The 18,382-nt window shown below is 44.1% G+C and overlaps 1 protein-coding gene across 1 annotated transcript in view; it reads right to left on the bottom strand.

The window, feature by feature from the left end:
• Positions 1-18,382, bottom strand: part of csf1rb (colony stimulating factor 1 receptor, b) — a 208,674-nt gene that overhangs the window by 12,724 nt on the left and 177,568 nt on the right. The window contains exons 13-20 of the mRNA XM_034177555.1: positions 11,506-11,616; positions 11,271-11,418; positions 3,490-3,548; positions 3,102-3,190; positions 2,234-2,356; positions 1,952-2,063; positions 1,660-1,759; positions 1,449-1,575 (exon numbers count right to left, since the gene is read on the bottom strand). Coding sequence (XP_034033446.1) covers positions 1,449-1,575; positions 1,660-1,759; positions 1,952-2,063; positions 2,234-2,356; positions 3,102-3,190; positions 3,490-3,548; positions 11,271-11,418; positions 11,506-11,616 — 869 coding nt within the window. The remainder of the gene's footprint in view (positions 1-1,448; positions 1,576-1,659; positions 1,760-1,951; positions 2,064-2,233; positions 2,357-3,101; positions 3,191-3,489; positions 3,549-11,270; positions 11,419-11,505; positions 11,617-18,382) is intronic.

Consider the following 18,382-nt stretch of genomic DNA (forward strand, 5'->3'; position numbering starts at 1 on the left):
CCCCCGGAAGACAATTGACTATGGTTGCTGGTGTCGCTAACTTCACATTTCGCAAAACAGAGTCGCCAATAACCAGAGTTTGATCCTCGGCGGGTGTGTCGTTGAGTGGGGGAAAACGGTTAGAGATGTGAACGGGTTGGCGGTGTACACGGGGCTTCTGTTTAGGGCTACGCTTCCTCCTCACAGTCACCCAGTCGGCCTGCTTTCCTGGCTGCTCGGGATCTGCCAGGGGGTAACTAACGGCGGCTAAGCTACCTTGGTCCGCACCGACTACAGGGGCCTGGCTAGCTGTAGAATTTTCCACGGTGCGGAGCCGAGTCTCCAATTCGCCCAGCCTGGCCTCCAAAGCTACGAATAAGCTACACTTATTACAAGTACCGTTACTGCTAAAGGAGGCCGAGGAATAACTAAACATTTCACACCCAGAGCAGAAAAGTGCGGGAGAGACAGGAGAAGCCGCCATGCTAAATCGGCTAAGAGCTAGTAGCTACGCTAAGCTAGCGGATTCCTAAAAACACGCAAAGTGAATAATGTGTAAATAATTTAGAGGTGATTCAGCAGAGGGAGTGCTTTAGTTAAGGCACGTAAAGATTACACTGGGAAACAAATCGTAATCTAGATAACTAGATCAATCTAACTGCGCAGATTAAACAGCTAACAGATACAGAAAAACACCGCTGTGCTCCGGAACAGGAAGTGATACAATACCGCAGTGAGAGCCAACCACCAGTAGAGGCAAGCAAAACCAGTCCTATCAGAGTTCCATTTTACATAAACACACACACACACACACACACACACACACACACACACACACACACACACACACACACACACACACACTTGCACAAAGTCCACCAGGCTATGCAGTGCAGTGGCCCGTAAGAAGTATGTTGATGATCTTTGTCGAAGCTGGCATGTGAGAACATTCCACCTTGCGATAATAAATCAAGATAGAATTAGAGATAGGCATCTGCTTAAGAATTGTTTTTCTTGTTTAATGCTGACAAATTATACTGTATTTCTTGTCTTTCTGATGCCTGATTATGTTTTTTCTCTCTGTTTAAGGTGCAGCTCCATCCAGAGATGGGTGTGGTATTTGTAGTGGAGACCCTCCTGTCCTGTGCACCAACAGAATTTCCTGTATATTTGTTTTGTGAATTGTTCTTTAATTTGTGTCTGTATCAAGGCCCAAGCAGAGTGTAACCCCTTTGAGTCTGGTCTGCTTGAGGTTTCTTCCTCATGGGGGAGTTTTTCCTTACCACTGTTGTTCTGGGGGTTAGTAAGGTTAGACCTTACTTGTCTGAAGCGCCTTGAGGCAACAAGCGCTATATAAATGAAAATTAATTGAAAATTGAAATTGAAAGTCACTGACATTTTATTGCAGTACTGTGATTGGCCACTGGGAGAAACTAACATTCTGGATCAGTTGCAAAAATTAATGTTACCTCATTTTTGTTTTGTGGCAGCATGTGGGTGGTTGAGGGGAGGAGCCTTTTAATAAGCTGTCCTATGGACTTGAATGTTGGTCTGTTTGTGGGCTCCAAACTCCAACAGTGGGTCATTAGCTGGTACCTGCGGGGGGGGGGGGGGGGGGTTCAGTTTAAACCTTTTTATTAAAGTTGCCCTATTTGAAGTATGCATGTCTAAAGGACTCACATCTCTGAAGGAGCAAAGTCTGGCTGAGCCATGTGGTGGCCGTCTTTGATCATCTTATAGAAATTGGTATCCACTGCAACATTGGGATATGGGCTCTTCCCTGAAGGCAGAGACAGAGGACAAGTTAGAAAACAGCACTTTTCTCAGGAAGATCCAGAGAGCTGCAGATTCAGTTCCTGGGAGAAAATGGGCTGCAAACTTAGAGTATCATTTTTGGTTTGTGGATCTTGGACTATTTTAGATGAGTCCAGAAGATGGAAGGCATTGTCATTTAAAGTGTCATCATGGTTACCCAAAGAGAAAATCTCCCACAGTAAGACTCCGTAGGACCAGACGTCACTCTGGACAGTGTACAGACACTGGAAGATGCTCTCTGGTGCCATCCACTTGACGGGAAGACGAGCCTGAAGCAGAAACCAGATCCAGAGCACAAAGTCTTCAGTTTGCAGTGAATTAAATGGAGGAGTTGTTTGTCTAACAGAATTCTCGGCTGTAGAGAGCAGATACAGTGAGCTAAAACATAAAAGCCTGTCCAAACATCCAGACGGGAGCATCATCGCAGCCAAACACTGACGTTGCCCTGGACGATGTAGCTGTCGTCGTTACGGATGTCTCGAGCCAAGCCGAAGTCACAGATCTTTGCCACACGACGGTCAGTCAGCAGGACGTTTCTCGCAGCAACATCTCTGTGGATGCACTGACAGAAACACAGGAAGTCTGTTTAGTGCGTGAAACTGCCCACAGAAGAAACATAACCACCGAAAAACACACCAACACAAAGAGCAACACAAATTACATTTAACATCATAACGACCCTTGAAGCCTTCTCAGAGTTCAGAAAGAGTCAAGTCTGGGAGCCACATGTCGCCACATTCACCACACCGTGTTCTGGCAGACAACTACCCAGGTACACAGCCAATCCAGCCCCACCTCTCCAAAACAACCATCTATTGTGAAATGTGGGTGTGTCCTCAGCCAGGTAAAACATGGGTGTGTCCTTGTCCTTCTCCAACCACTGGAGTCCTGGACACTGAGGCACCGGTGTGCTGGATCATGTCCAGACAAACTCACCACATGGACTAAATGTGATGTTCCCTCAGTGTCCAAGGAGTGCCCCTGTCAAATGTTGATTTTACTGCAGGGAGTCAATAAAAATGATCTCAAGTCAAAGAGAACGATGTCTTCATCAGTCAGAGATCATCACTGTGATTGGTGCGCCATTAGCCCCGCCTGCTGGCATGGTGAGCAGGTTGAGGTGGGATCGGGGTGTATCATGGGTCCTGGTGTGATTTGGAAATCAATCAGGCCAATCATAAGGAAGACTGCAGTGTTCAAGATTCTGCTCAGAGGGTTCAGGATCCAGGATCCAGGGTCCAGGATGATACCTGCCAGTGTTTGTGTCATACGTTGGCTGGACTAAGATGGAACAGGCAGCTTCTTACATTTCTGCTGGACAAGAAGTTCAGACCCTGTGCCACTTGGAGGGAAAAGGTCATGAGGTCATCCACAGAGAGGCCGTCTGCCCGAACAACTGAGAGAGAGAGAGAGAGAGAAAGAGAGAGAGAGAGAGAGAGAGAGAGCAAAGGATCATGGGAGTTGCTGTTGCAAGTTTAAGCCTTGACTTCCCATAATGCTTCACTACACTACACTACAAAATCTGTGTAGTAGTTTTTCATAATCCTGCTAACAGACACACAGACAGAAAGACAAATAAATAAATAAAAGCAGATGATTTGATTACATTCTTGGAGGACGGGATTATCTCTATGAGCTGATCACAGTAAAAAAGTCTGACAATTTCCCAAAACTGTTTCCACACACGGCTGTTACCTGGACTCAGAGACAACTGTGTGTCCTGATACTCGGAACAGCACGAGATCCCGCTGTCACTGCAACACACAGATGCATTCAAATATTAACACTATAAACAATACTGAAATACTTCAAGTTACACACTAGTACAAGAAAACAATTCAATTCAATTCATTTTCAATTTATTTCCTTTATATAGCGCCAAATCACAACACAATTGCCTCAAGGTGCTTCGCACAGGTAAGGTCTAATCTTGCCAACCTCCAGAGCAACAGTGGTAAGGAAAAACTCCCTCTGAGGAAGAAACCTCAAGCAGACCAGACTCAAAAGGGTGACCCTCTGCTTGGGCCATGATATACAGACATAAATTACAGAAACAATTCACAGAACAATTCACAGACGAATATACAAGAATTGCTGTTGGTGCACAGGACAGGAGGGTCGCCAACACAAATACAACTCCTATCTCTGGATGGAGCTGCACCTTAAACAGTGAAAAAACAGAATCAGGCATCAGAAAGACAAGAAATACTGTATAATTTGCCAGCATTAATCAACAAGAAAAACAGAAGAAATACTAAGGCGAATGCCGGCCGCGAGCCCTAAGTTTCACTAAAAGACCCAGAATTTAGGTAAAGTTGAGGCTGCAGCACGCTCCATTTACTAATAAAATGAATTAAGAGTAAAAAGCGTAAAATAAAACTGTACCAGTATGCTAGCCATATGAAAGTGAAAATAAGTGCGTCTTAAGTCTGGACTTGAAAGTCTCCACAGAATCTGATTGTTTTATTGACGCAGAGAGATCATTCCACAGAACAGGGGCACGATAAGGGAAAGCTCTGTGACCTGCAGACTTCTTATTCACCTTAGGGACACAAAGTAGTCCTGCACCCTGAGAACGTAAAGCCCGGGCCGGTACGTAAGGTTTAATTAGGACAGCTAGGTAGGGAGGTGCCAGTCCATGAATAATTTTATAGGTTAGTAGCAGAACCTTAAAATCTGATCTCACTGGGACAGGAAGCCAGTGAAGAGACGCCAAAATAAGTGTAATGTGGTCGAACTTTCTGCTTCGTGTCAAAAGTCTGGCTGCAGCATTTTGAACCAATTAGAGACCTCTAATGCTGGACTGAGGTAAACCAGAAAATAGAACACTGCAGTAGTCCAATCTAGAAGAGATAAACGCATGGATCAGAGTCTCAGCATCAGCCACAGACAGGATGGGATGAATCTTCGCTATATTTCACAGGTGGAAGAAAGCAGTCCTCGTAATATTTCTAATATGGAGGCCAAAGGACAACAAAGGATCAAAAATTACCCCAAGGTTCCTCACTGTCAGTGTGATGTATGACACATTAGCCGAGGCTGAGTGTTAACTGGTCAAATTGATGCCGATGTCTCACTGGACCAAGAACCATCATTTCAGTCTTATCAGAGGTTAAAAGTAGGAAGTTTCTAGACATCCAACTTCTCACTGCTGCAAGGCAATCTTCCAAGGATTTTATGTGAACGGGATTACCAGCAGTTATCGGCATATATAACTGAGTATCATCTGCATAGCAGTGAAAGGTAATCCCAAAATGCAGCAATATGTGCCCAAGGGGTGCTATATAAAGGGAGAAAAGCAGGGGGCCTAAGACAGACCCCTGTGGAACCCCAAATTTCATGTCACTAAGGTTAGAGGTAGTATTACTGTACAAAACACAGTGAGAACGACTGGTCAAGTATGACGTCTGCCATGCAAGGGCACTCCCAGTAATCCCAAAATGATTTTCCAGCCTATCAAGTAGAATATGATGATCCACTGTATCAAATGCAAAACATACGCAAATACTGTTTAAAAAGGGCTGGAAGAGTAAAAAAAGCTAAACAAAAAGACACACACACACTCATCTTCAACCGCTTATCCAAGATGAGGTTAAATAAAGAGACATTTTAATAATATTCTGTTGTAGCATATTAAGGAGGTGTTTGTTTTTGTCTTGTCTTTGCTTTATTTGAGAAGATGTGGACACAACGCCTTTAGTTTGTTAAAGTTTGGCCCCGTGGACATTAATGCTGTTCATTTGTTAAAGTTTGGCCCCATGGACATTAATGCCTTTAGTTCGTCAAAGTTTGGCCCCCATGGATATTAACGCCTTTGGTTTGTCAGAGTTTGGCCCCGTGGACATTAACACCTTTGTTTTGTCAGAGTTTAGTCTCGTGGACAGTAATGCCTTTAGTTTGTTAAAGTTTGGCCCCGTGGACAGTAATGCCTTTGGTTTGTCAGAGTTTGGCCCCGTGGACATTAACGCCTTTGATTTGTCAGAGTTTGGCCCCGTGGACATTAATGCCTTTGGTTTGTCAGAGTTTGATCCCGTGGACAGTAACGCCTTTAGTTTGTTAAAGTTTGGCTCCGTGGAAATTAACTCCTTTGGTTCGTCAGAGTTTGGCCCCGTGGACAGTAATGTATTTGGTTTGTCAGAGTTTGGCCCCATGGACAGTAACACCTTTGGTGTGTCAGAATTTGGTCCCGTGGACAGTAATGCCTTTGGTTTGTCAGAGTTTCGCCCCCATGGACAGTAACGCCTTTGATTTGTCAGAGTTTGGCCCCATGGACAGTAACGCCTTTGGTTTGTCAGAGTTTGGCCTCATGGACAGTAACGCCTTTGGTTTGTCAGAGTTTGGCCTCGTGGACAGTAACGGCTTTGGTTTGTCAGACTTTGGCCCCGTGGACACCAACGCCTTTGGTTTGTCAGAGTTTGGCCCCGTGGACAGTAACGCCTTCAGTTTGTCAGAGTTTGGTCCCGTGGACAGTGACATCTTTGGTTTGTCAGCGTTTAGACCCGTAGACAGTAACGCCTTTGGTGTGTCAGAATTTGGTCCCGTGGACAGTAATGCCTTTGGTTTGTCAGAGTTTGGCCCCCATGGACAGTAACGCCCTTGATTTGTCAGAGTTTGGCCCCATGGACAGTAACGCCTTTGGTTTGTCAGAGTTTGGCCTCATGGACAGTAACGCCTTTGGTTTGTCAGAGTTTGGTCCCGTGAACAGTAACACCTTTAGTTTGTCAGAGTTTGGCCTCGTGGACAGTAACGACTTTGGTTTGTCAGACTTTGGCCCCGTGGACACCAACGACTTTGGTTTGTCAGAGTTTGGCCCCGTGGACAGTAACGCCTTTGGTTTGTCAGCGTTTGGCCTCATGGACAGTAACACCTTTGGTTTGTCAGCGTTTGGCCCTGTGGACAGTAACACCTTTGGTTTGTCAGCGTTTGGCCCCATGAACAGTATTGCCTTTGGTTTGTCAGAGTTTGGCCCTGTGGACAGTATCGCCTTTGGTTTGTCAGAGTTTCATGATTCAAGATTCAAACACCCAATTACCTCAAACAAAAATACAACAGTTAATCCACAATTATTACTCGTTGAACATAATAATGGCACACATCAGAATGAAAACAACTGCACATATATATCTGATTTGTTTAAGCACGCTAAGCTTTGAACAGTCTGTCATCCAAATTGAGGCAATGCATATGTTGGGGTTGCAGCAGCATTTTGCGTGGCCGATCTTGGGGGAGTGGCAGAGCGGAGGCCGGGGTGGGGGATGCGGACAGAAACACAAGGGGTGTGTGTGTGTGTGTGTCATGTGTGCAGATGAGTTCATATCAGTCTCTAACCATGTATGCGCAGAATCTGGAGTAGCCTCGATGACTGCAGACAACAGGAGAGGGCAAATGAAAAGGAGCCAGATGCTTCACCAAGGCCAATGAAATCATTCTGGAGGAAAAAACGGGGCATTTTAACCTTCGGTAGCTGATAAGGCTGCCATGTTTGGGTTAGGCACAGAGTTCCACCACAGCCTGTCTTTAACTGTCAAGATCCAATTGTGAATATATTCACTGGTCTCCAACATCAGTTCCTTTGCAAGGCAGACATTTGCTCCGAGATGATTTCCAATTTGCATTTGAGTTCAAGAGTTAACGTAGTCTGAGATTGTACTGCCTTGCCCACCTCATTAATCATGATGGACAGGTGTGGGGTTGTGGTTTTGGTAGCAGCTGTCTTGCCAATTTTCCGGCAGGTCAGGGCAGCGCCTAATCAGCAAAAGCCCTCCTGCCATAACAGCAAATAAGAATAAATCCTTAACAACTTCCACGGAGAGTGGTGCCAAGCACGTGATGTGGCACTTCTCCCAGATGTCAAGAACATAGCCCACAGGATAGGTTCCATGCAGGGTCCCTCAGCCCTGATTTCCTTGTTGAAAAGATGGTGTCAGTAGCACTGAGAGACCAGCTGATCAATTCCATGGTTATTCCAAATATAGTCTGAAGAATTCACAGTCTGTTGAAGTTGGGACTTTTGAAGGTTGGGGCAGAGATAGAGAAACACAGAAAGAGAGGAGAGAGAAGGAGACGTGACCGCAGGTCAGAGTGTGTCAGAGTCTGGCCCCTGTGGTTCAGTGGTTAGTACTGCCAACATTGTGGAGGTCATGTTTGGGGTCCATGTTGCTGTGTTTGGGCTTTGTAATGGTCGACACATTTTTACCCCGTCAGCCCCAGAGTCCTAGATGGCAACCACCCACGCAGACAACCAGTTCATCTCCACCTCTACAAAGTATCCATCTACATCAGGGGTGGGCAACCTGTTCCAGAAAGGGCCAAGAAGGTGCAGGTATTCTTTGCAGCCACTGACTCCACCAGGTGATTTCACTGATTAACTGATTCCATCTGCTCAAAGTGATATTAATCAGTGAAATCACTTGCTGGAGTCAGTGGCTGCAAAGAATACCTGCACCTTCTTGGCCCTTTTTGGAACAAGTTGCCCACTGCTGATCTACATGCTGCAGCCAGGTGAAAGGTGGGCATGTCCTTGTCCTCCAGTCTCTGGGGTCCTCCACACTGAGACACCTGTGTCCTGGATCACGTCCAAAGGAACTCCCCACATGGACTAAATGTGGTGGCTGATGTTCCCTCACAGTGTCAGTGATCCTCCTCATCTGAGTCTCACTAAGTAACCATTCATTGGACACAAAGTCATTCCAACAGGACCCAAAGATCCTCCACAGAGGCCTGGGGCATCCAGTCCTCACATTAGGACACTGGTTAGAGTCCAAGTCTGACAACCAGGCAGTCAGACAGGAAGCACCAGGACATGAAAGACTTGGACCTTCATTCTGCTGCAAAGATGTCAGCATTACCAAACACCTCTGACCTTCGACCTCATGACCCCATAAGATCTTCCCAGGCACCTCTGGATGTCAAATGCTGAGGACCCAGAGACATGAAGGTCCCTGCTGAGATCAGCGAACGTCTCTATAAGTTCAACGCCTTCACCACAAACAGAGACACTTCTGATGTGATGGTCCTGGATACCATCACAAACCCAGACACTGATTCCACACTCAGCTTCTCAAGCTTGTTTCCACAACCTGACGTGACACTGAGCCCAAAACCCAGTCCACAGTATCTGTGGGTGAGCTCACTATAATGTTCAGCAACGTGGAAATCCCGTGAATTCTAAGGATGTCCCAGAAAGCAGCTCAGTCAACAGACTGAAACAGATTGAAAGAATCAACAATGGCTGCCAAGAAGCACAGCTGGCACCAGGCTGGCATTCAGTGAGTGCTGGCAGAGCTTGGATGCGGTTGATGGGTGTGAAGTTGGACTGTTCCTGTTGCGGAGCAGGAAGTAACTGAATTCTTTTAGGAACAATCCTTGCAAGCACCTTCCCATGCACAGAGAGCAGTGTAAAACCCCTGGAATGACTGCAATCCAGCCAGTCACCCTTTACTTTCCAAAGTGGGACAACAAGTCCTTTCTTCCACTCCGTAAGGGATTACACCAGTTTCCCAGATTGAAACAAGATTGATTGCAATTCCAAGAGAACAGTGTCTCCACCTGCCTGGAAGAGTCCCCAGAAACCTTCAGGGTCCAGATGTGGAAAACTCCCACATTCCACTTGATCACCAGCTGTGACCACAACTGCAAGTCCTCCAGCCACAGGCACGTTTGATCTTGAAGTCTGCCCGGAGTTCATCGTGGGCACTGAGCAGATGGCAAAATGACTCCCCAGGAGCAGTGCAGTTGAGGAAAAGCAAATTCTGTGCATGAAAGGTTTTACCAGGCAGAACAGGACAAGATGCTCCAAATGTTCAAACAAAACCATGTGGTGAGGGACCGATCTCAAATCATACTTAAATGCACTTGACCCCGTCAAGTCTTCATCTGCTTCCTGAGCATCGACGTTCCAAAAGCCACAGTTATCGACTGATTGATTGATTACAGCGATGATTAGCAAATGCAGAGGTGATTAAAAAAAAGGAACTAGAAGCACTTAGAGAGTGCATACCTCTGCCAAGGCCATGGGGTCACTGACGCCATAACATCTACACGCTGTGGAATCATTGAACCTAAAAAATGCTAACAGTGTTTGCTCAGTAGTAAAAAAAAAGTTTCATCTGCTGTGACTGGATAGCATGTATCCTTAGCACTTGGCATCACAGTTTATTGCAACTTGCACCTTTCCCAGAAGCTACTGTCATCTGAGCACTGATATTGATATTGCATGTGCTTATAGACAAAAACAAATGAGACAAAATTCAATTTAATATTCAACTAAACTGCAAATATATGAATTTTTTAACATTTATGAAACACTTCTCTAAACAAGGCCATAGGGTCACTGACCCTAAAGAGATTCCCTCCTTGGCACAGTGATCTATTTGTTTTTGTCTCTTTCTCTAAAATTGTATATAATAATCATTAGATTATTAATATATAAACAAAAATACATTTAAGAAATATTACAATTTGAAAACAAATGCACCCGAATGTGATGACAGCTGCAACAGCTTAATGCTAACTTTTAACATTGAAAATGCCATAGACATGCTAACGCATTAGCATCGGGATCCGGATCGTGACCTGGATCACCACTAAAATTTAATCAGTTGTTCCTCTTGTCATTTCCAACCACTCCACAAAATTTCATCAAAATCCGTTCAAAACTTTTTTGAGTTATCCTGCTGACAAACAGACAAACAAACAAACAAACGCGACCGAAAACATAACCTCCTTGGCGGAGGTAATAAGGAGAGGATGTACAGGTTCAGTCGTTCTGGGGAATGCGGGGTTATTGGGTTCCTTGGAGCAGATGCTGGATTGGTTGTCATAGTAACAGCAGGTAAGGTGCCATTTTAAGAACAACGATTCTATGAAATGAATAAAAATGTCACTTTGTATCTTTGTTGCTTTGAGTCAGATTTATTTTTCAGTTGAATATTTTCCTTCATTTAGAATTTGATGCTCTCGTTTTAGCAGCAGCAGGATTTTTACTGAAGGATTGAGTTTCTCGCACTTTTCAGTGCATCACTTTTCTCAGTTTTTTTCATTTTTACTGTGAATCACTGAATTTGCCTTCTAAAAAATGTTCACTACTCTGGCAAAATCATTTCCTTCAGGTTTAATAAAGTCAATCTTATCTTATCTTAACGGAAGCTGTTGTTCTGCAGTAAACATTAGCGCCCCCTAATGTCTGTAGAGATGGTAGCTCCTCCCCTTCACCATTGCACCAATCACAGAGCTGCTGATCATGATTTTCAGGATCGATATATCCTTTAATCAGTGACAATAATTGCACAAAATCAGCTTCAAAGTCACACAAAAAACAAAGTAACCTGATCAGCTGGTTGATCTGGGATCTTTTAAGCCACATTTGAAGAATAGGATGCTATTTTGTTTGTTTATTATAATTAGTGTTTTTTTTACTTTTACTGTATGTTTCCTGTCATCACGTTTTGTTGTGCGCTCCCAGTTTTAAAGCAAACCTCCTCAGGCGGGTGTGGTTAGCCACCGTGTTCTTATAAACGACTTCATCCCCACTCAAAATGGCTGCCATCAAGTCCTGAGCATGAATCCGCAGGAAGTTGAGCAGGTCACCATGGCAACAGTACTCTGTGATCATCAGCATGGGTCCTGTGGGAGGTCAGAGGTCAAATAGCTGAATGGAAATGTGAAAGTGTATTTCTCTTTATGACAGTTGTATATTTATGACATCATCACCTCCTCGGGTGCATGCGCCTAAAAGGTTAACAATGTTGTCATGGTAACCAAGATGGCTGAGAATCTTCAATTCTGACATCAGAGCCTCCCTCTCCTCCGAGCGTGCACTGGCTGTGCATGTGAACACACACACACACACAGAGTTAGAACACAGCTTCCTGTTTTTACATATAACAACAAAAATCAAGATTTAGCACCTTAACCTTTTAGCCACCATTTGAAAAATGTGCTGGATACATGGAATAAGTTATGCAGCTGTCACACAAAGATGAGTTATCAAGCATATGTTGACAGCCCAGTTTCGACTGAATGCTCTGGGTCGGTCTGGTCCGGGTCGGTATGGTCTGGGCCATTCTGGTCTGGTTTGGTCTGGTCCAGGTCGGTATGGTCCAGGTTGGTATGGTCTGGGTCGGTCTGGTCTGTGTCAGTCTGGTCTGGCTCGGTCTGGTTTGGGTTGGTATGATCTGGGTCAGTCTGGTCTGGGTTGGTATGATCTGGGTCGGTATGGTCCAGGTTGGTATGGTCTGGATCGGTCTGGTCCGGCTTGGTATGATCTGGGTCAGTCTGGTCTGGGTTGGTATGGTCTGGGTCGGTATGGTCCAGGTTGGTATGGTCTGGGTCGGTCTGGTCTGTGTCAGTCTGGTCTGGCTCGGTCTGGTTTGGGTCGGTATGGTCCGGGTCAGTCTGGTCCGGATTGGTCTGGTCTGTGTTGGTATGGTCCAGGTCGGTCTGATCTGGGTTGGTATGATCTGGGTCGGTATGGTCCAGGTTGGTATGGTCTGGATCGGTCTTGTCCGGCTTGGTATGATCTGGGTCAGTCTGGTCTGGGTTGGTATGATCTGGGTCGGTATGGTCCAGGTTGGTATGGTCTGGATCGGTCTGGTCCAGCTTGGTATTATCTGGGTCAGTCTGGTCTGGGTTGGTATGGTCTGGGTCGGTATGGTCCAAGTTGGTATGGTCTGGGTCGGTCTGGTCTGGCTCAGTCTGGTTTGGGTCGGTATGGTCCGTATCGGTCTGGTCTGGCTCAGTCTGGTCTGGGGCGGTCTGGTCTGTGTTGGTATGGTCCAGGTCGGTCTGGGTCGGTATGGTCCGGGTTGGTCTGGTCTGGCTCAGTCTGGTCTGGCTCGGTCTGGTCTGGGTCGGTCTGGGTCGGTATGGTCCTGGTTGGTCTGGTCCGGGTCAGTCTGGTCTGGATCGGTACGGTCTCGGTCGGTCTGGTCTGTGCAGGTCACCAGTGTGTGTGTGTCTGAGGCGGTCTGGTCTGGCTTGGTACAGTTAAGTCTGGCTTGGTTTGTGTTTCCACAGCTAGCAGAACCCTTTTGGTTGGCAGGTGGTGCACGTAGATATCAGCATGTCATCAAGCACGTGTAAACTTGCGCGGCCTTTGTGCTCCAAATCTGCCCTTTTCAGGTTTCAAATCCCACAAAACCTCGGAGAGGTCTCTGTGTAGGCTCTCAGTTGTCCATGTCCAGGTCGGAGAGGTCGCCGCGCTGCAAGATCTCAGTAACATTGAGAACTGCATTGAGACGCTCTGATCACGCTGCACTTTAACCGCTGCACACGGACAACACCTTAACATTGCAACATAAAACTATTTTTATATTGTGCCTAAAACTCTCATGAATATATTCTCTGGGTTTATAGACGTTGTTACTGCGTTTATTTACGTAAACATGCGAGAATCACAGACTGTCTCTCCGTTATTTTCAATGGGAGTTGCTGTGAGCTACACTCGCTTCCTGATCATGTCATTCTGGTGGAAAGTGAAGTTTGCTCTTTAATGTCTTGATTATTGTTGACAGCCCCAACCAGTCCCAGCAGAAGACTGCCCCTCCCTGAGCCTGGTTCTGCTGGAGGTTTCTTCCTGTTAAAAGGGAGTTTTTCCTTCCCACTGTAGCCAAGTGCTTGCTCACAGGGGGTCGTTTTGACCGTTGGGGTTTTACATAATTATTGTATGGCCTTGCCTTACAATATAAAGCGCCTTGGGGCAACTGTTTGTTGTGATTTGGCGCTATATAAAAAAAATTGATTGATTGATTGATTGTTCTTTACAACACTGTTTGTTCCAGAATAATATATATAATATCTCTGAAATTCGGTTTACGTTTATTAAATTCCACGCAGATTAAACGTAACAGACACAGATTATTTGTTATAATTGTTTCAGCAAGTTTTCAGGGTATCATGCAGCAGTCTCTTATTAACGTGACGAAAAGCATAAAAAAATACATTTTTATAGTATAATATTCATTTACAACTGTCATCATATTGATTCTCTATATGTTGTTTGACTGCAGCGACGCTCTGGCGCACAAGGGATTATGGGATACATGAAAACCCTGGATGCAGGACAAAAGGAGTAATTTAACTTTTTTTTTTTTTAACCTGAGGCCAACAAATGGCCGTTAGGTATTACGAAGACCAAGTGTGTGTTTGTGTGTGTGTGTGTGTTCAGCATAAAGGGCCTTTCACATTGAAAGCGTCAGCGTGATGCTTCAACACTTCCCAACGCGCCGTAACACCAGACGCTTCGCTTCGGAAGCAGCAAGGGGTTGGAGATTGCTACGTCACACTCTGGCTGTTTCCACAACCTGAAAAAAAGTTCAGCAATCACCATCTTGAATTTGCGTCGCCTGAACCACAAAAAACCTTTAAAAAACAGCAGTAGAACGATTCTCCCATCACCCTGCTGGGAGAAGCTTTTTTTCAGTTACTTTTTGGAGTGACGCCGACCGAGGGAGGACTGACGACTTGGTGGGATATCGATCAAACCGCGACAGCGGGCCGACCCGCACGGAGAAGCCGGCCTTCAGGCATCATCACTGGGCAGAGCGAGGCAGGCAGCCAGGGTGATGAAGCAAACCCACTCAGTCCGAAATCTCCCACTTTTTGGATATATGCGAAGTCCCAGTTTGCCCAACGGAGTTTAGTTCTGCAGCTTTATTGAGTTGAGAATAAAATAAAAGTAAAACGTGACATTTCTTTATTGAGGTGAGAATAAAATAAAAGTAAAAGGTAACATTTCTGCACTGCTGTGAAGGTTTATTGATCGGCTAACATTAGCTTAGCCTTTTAGCACAGTTGATCTGAGTGAACACTTTAATTTGTAAATGGTTCAGTCTTTTTTTTTTTTTTACCAAATAAAGTTACAGCTTTTTTCAGAGACCACAAAAGCTCAACTTTAAATAACTTTTTTTTTCAGGCGTTTTTTCCTTCTTTTTTTTTAATATAGACTGTTTAGTGTTTCTTTACATTTAAAGAAATATTTTTATTTGTCCCAATCAGGAACACTTGCTGTGCAGACAACCAAACTTCCATTGATGAGCTGAACACCATGAAGTCCAGTCGAAAGAAAACATCTCTGCTCTTTAAAATAGGACAAAAGTGTCTTCAGCAACACCACCAGAGTTCAAAGCTGCAGAAGAGACCTTCATCTGGTCCTGAGAATCCAGCAGAACATCACCTGCTTCTAAATAAAAGGCTCTTTCAACAGCAACTATTTTATTATTTTTAAAAAAGCTGTTTCATTTTATATTTTAACAATACGTGGTGGGTCCATAAAGTAACGGTCCTTTTTATTTTTTTTTAAAACTATATGGATTTCATTCATATGTTTTTACGTCAGACATGCTTGAACCCTCGTGCGCATGCGTGAGTTTTTCCACGCCTGTCGGTGACGTCATTCGCCTGTGAGCACACCTTGGGAAGGAGTGGTCCCGCCCCCTCGTCGGATTTTCATTGTCTGGAGATGGCGGAATGAAAAGGACTTTTTTTCCATCAGAATTTTTTCAGAAGCTGTTAGAGACTGGCACCTGGAAACCATTCAAAAAAGTTATCTGGCTTTTGGTGAAAATTTTACGGGCTTCACAGAGAATAAGGACTTTTGGCTCTGTGGATACGAGACCGTCGTGTGCTCTTTCTCTGGTTATCACAAGAGCTGGACATCAGCCATTTTCCAGCAGATTGCACTTTTAACAAGAGATTTTGTCATGGAAAGCCGCGCGGAGGCTTCGCACATCACGACCGATTCACTGATGAAGCGAGACAAAGGAACACCTCCGTTTCAGAGTGTTAGAGGACAAGTTTGGACATGTGTATCTCGGCTTTTAGTGCTTATCAGTGAGTGAGTATAAGAGAACTTGTGGAGAGCTAGACAATGAAAATCCGACGAGGGGGCGGGACCACTCCTTCCCAAGCCGTGCTCACAGGCGAATGACGTCACCGACAGGCATGGAAAAACTCACGCATGCGCACGAGGGTTCAAGCATGTCTGACGTAAAAACATATGAATGAAATCCATATAGTTTAAAAAAAAAATAAAAAGGACCGTTACTTTATGGACCCACCACGTAAATGAACGGATCATTAAAATTGTTCATGAATCAAAGTCCAAAGACATTTGCACAGGTGGAAGCGCTCCACTTATTGTGCTCAAATTCATATTTTAGAAATGACTGTCATGATAGTAGAGAAGCTTGAATCTTCGACTGGACTGGGTTGCTTGATGCGAGGACGTTTTGCTTCAAATCGCAGAAGCTTCCTCAGCTAAAATTATTGCTCTGGAAGTCTGACTTCTGTCTGACTCTTGTAGAGACGAATGAACAGAAGCCAACTAAAGCTGGAGTTTTAAACCTAACCAGACCCCTCCTACTGAGAGGTCGACTGCTATAGGCTAGTGACTAAACAATAGCTCTAATTAGAACCTATTGTGCTCCAGTTAGCACTCTCCTAATGACAGGGCTGCTGTCCCTCTAATGATGGGATGGATGCCTTTCTTGATGGCTCCCTTGATGACTCTCCTGTTGACGTGAATGACTCATTACCATGAACAAAAAACTGAAGCTCCTTTGACCTGAGTACCACATTGTAAACAGGGGATAAAGTGTGTCTCAGACCCCCTCCCTGGTTAAGGCTGGGTTTCAAACGTTTCACAAAGAATGCCTCCTTGACCCTCTCTCAAACCATTTCTTCTCTCTGGCTAATATTTTAACTTCCTTGTCCTCAAACGTGTGGTTAGTGTCTTTAAGGTGGAGATGAACTGCAGACTGAGTTCCACTGGTGCCCTCTCTGCGGTGCTGGTATAGCCTTTTGTGTAAAGGTTGCTTCGTTTCACCTATGTAGTGTTTGTTACAGTTTTCCTGACATCTGATATGATACACTACATTGCTCTGTTTGTAACTAGGGATCATGTCCTTAGGGTGAACTAATTTCTGTCTCAAGGTGTTAATCGGTTTAAAGTAAGCTGGGATTTTGTGCTGTCTGAAGATCCTCTGTAGTTTTTCCCTTACTCCTGCTAAATAAGGGAGATACACTCCTCTTCTGTCCTGATAACAACATTAAAGGCAATTACATATTTTGGCAAAATTACAAGTTGAAATGACTATTAAAAAAAATCATCATGAGGTTTATGTCACAGAAGTCCTACTTTACAATCATTGTTAAATTATTAGTATTTATTTACAGTGTCTGTTTTTTTCTGGTTGAAATGAGATATAAATAATCTACCTGACTTAAAAAAAAATGTACAAGTTTCCATGTTATTTTATTAGTCTAAAAATAAATGTCCAGGGTTCCTTATGTTAAACAAGAAATTATCCAATCTGAAATAATAGGTGGTTTTAATTTACAGATGAAAGGTTTCTAAAGAACCATTTATTGATTTATTTAGCTATTTTAATTACAAGTGTTCTAAACTTTTTTTAACAGTAATCAGAAATTTTGAGGTAACAAACAACAACAACAAAAATAAAACATTTCCAATGATTTTTCTTCAGAAAACTGCTCTATAAATGAGCAGTCCTGTGACACGTTTGTTTTGTACAGATCAGTGGTTTCTACACCGATCTGTTTTGTACAGATCAGTGGTTTCTGCCACGAGTCTTCCATGTTTTGGCCCGACGCGTCATTCCTATTGGACAACGCAAAGCTACCTCACAGCTCAGAGTGTTGAAACTTGGATTGGATTAACTTTGACCGCGTCAGCCTGCTGACAAGTGGCAATGCGTGCACTCGTCAGAAGCATCGGTTTAGCTCGGCTTTTGACGCAACACTTCTGACTCATCTAAAAAGCAACGCGTCTCATTGAAAATAATGCTTTTTAGACCGATTTTTGATGCATTTGACACTTCCGACATGTTCAGTGTGAAAGGCCCCAAAATCCAGACCTGTTCCTGCCAGTCTTCAAATTGACAGGGAGCATTTTGCACAAGTTCAAAGATGACTAACCTTTACCTATTTAAAGAGGTATTTTGAGAGGTTAAAATCTCACATTCTGTGTGAAGCTGTTCCGTTTTGTTTTTGAGTGGCGGGCGTGACAGCCAAATACAGTGACATCAGTAGCTGGTTTCTCCAAAACTGCTTCATTTTGTGTGTTTATATACATGTTTCTCATATATTATGTAAAAGCTAGTGAGAAATAAACACTTCTAAAGCTGAAAACACAGTTTTTGGAACCTAATAACACCTCTGAACTTATTTCGCGGACATTAGCATGGTGACGTTACAGGCTGGGAGCTAACTTCCTGTGGAGTTAAATTTGTCTCATTAATACCAGCAAATGCACAGAGGCTGATCTACAAATATTCCTTGATTTGCAAAACTTCTGCTTTTGTTAAAAGCTCATACAACCCCTGGCAATAATTATGGACTCACCGGCCTCGGAGGATGTTCATTCAGTTGTTTAATTTTGTAGAAAAAAACAGATCACAGACATGACACAAAACTAAAGTCATTTCAAATGGCAACTTTCTGGCTTTAAGAAACACTATAAGAAATCAGGAAAAATAATTGTGGCAGTCAGTAACGGTTACTTTTTTAGACCAAGCAGAGGGAAAAAAATATGGACTCACTCAATTCTGAGGAATAAATTATGGAATCA

The sequence above is a fragment of the Thalassophryne amazonica genome, chromosome 9 (genome assembly GCF_902500255.1).
Source record: "Thalassophryne amazonica chromosome 9, fThaAma1.1, whole genome shotgun sequence".
Lineage (NCBI taxonomy): Eukaryota > Metazoa > Chordata > Actinopteri > Batrachoidiformes > Batrachoididae > Thalassophryne > Thalassophryne amazonica.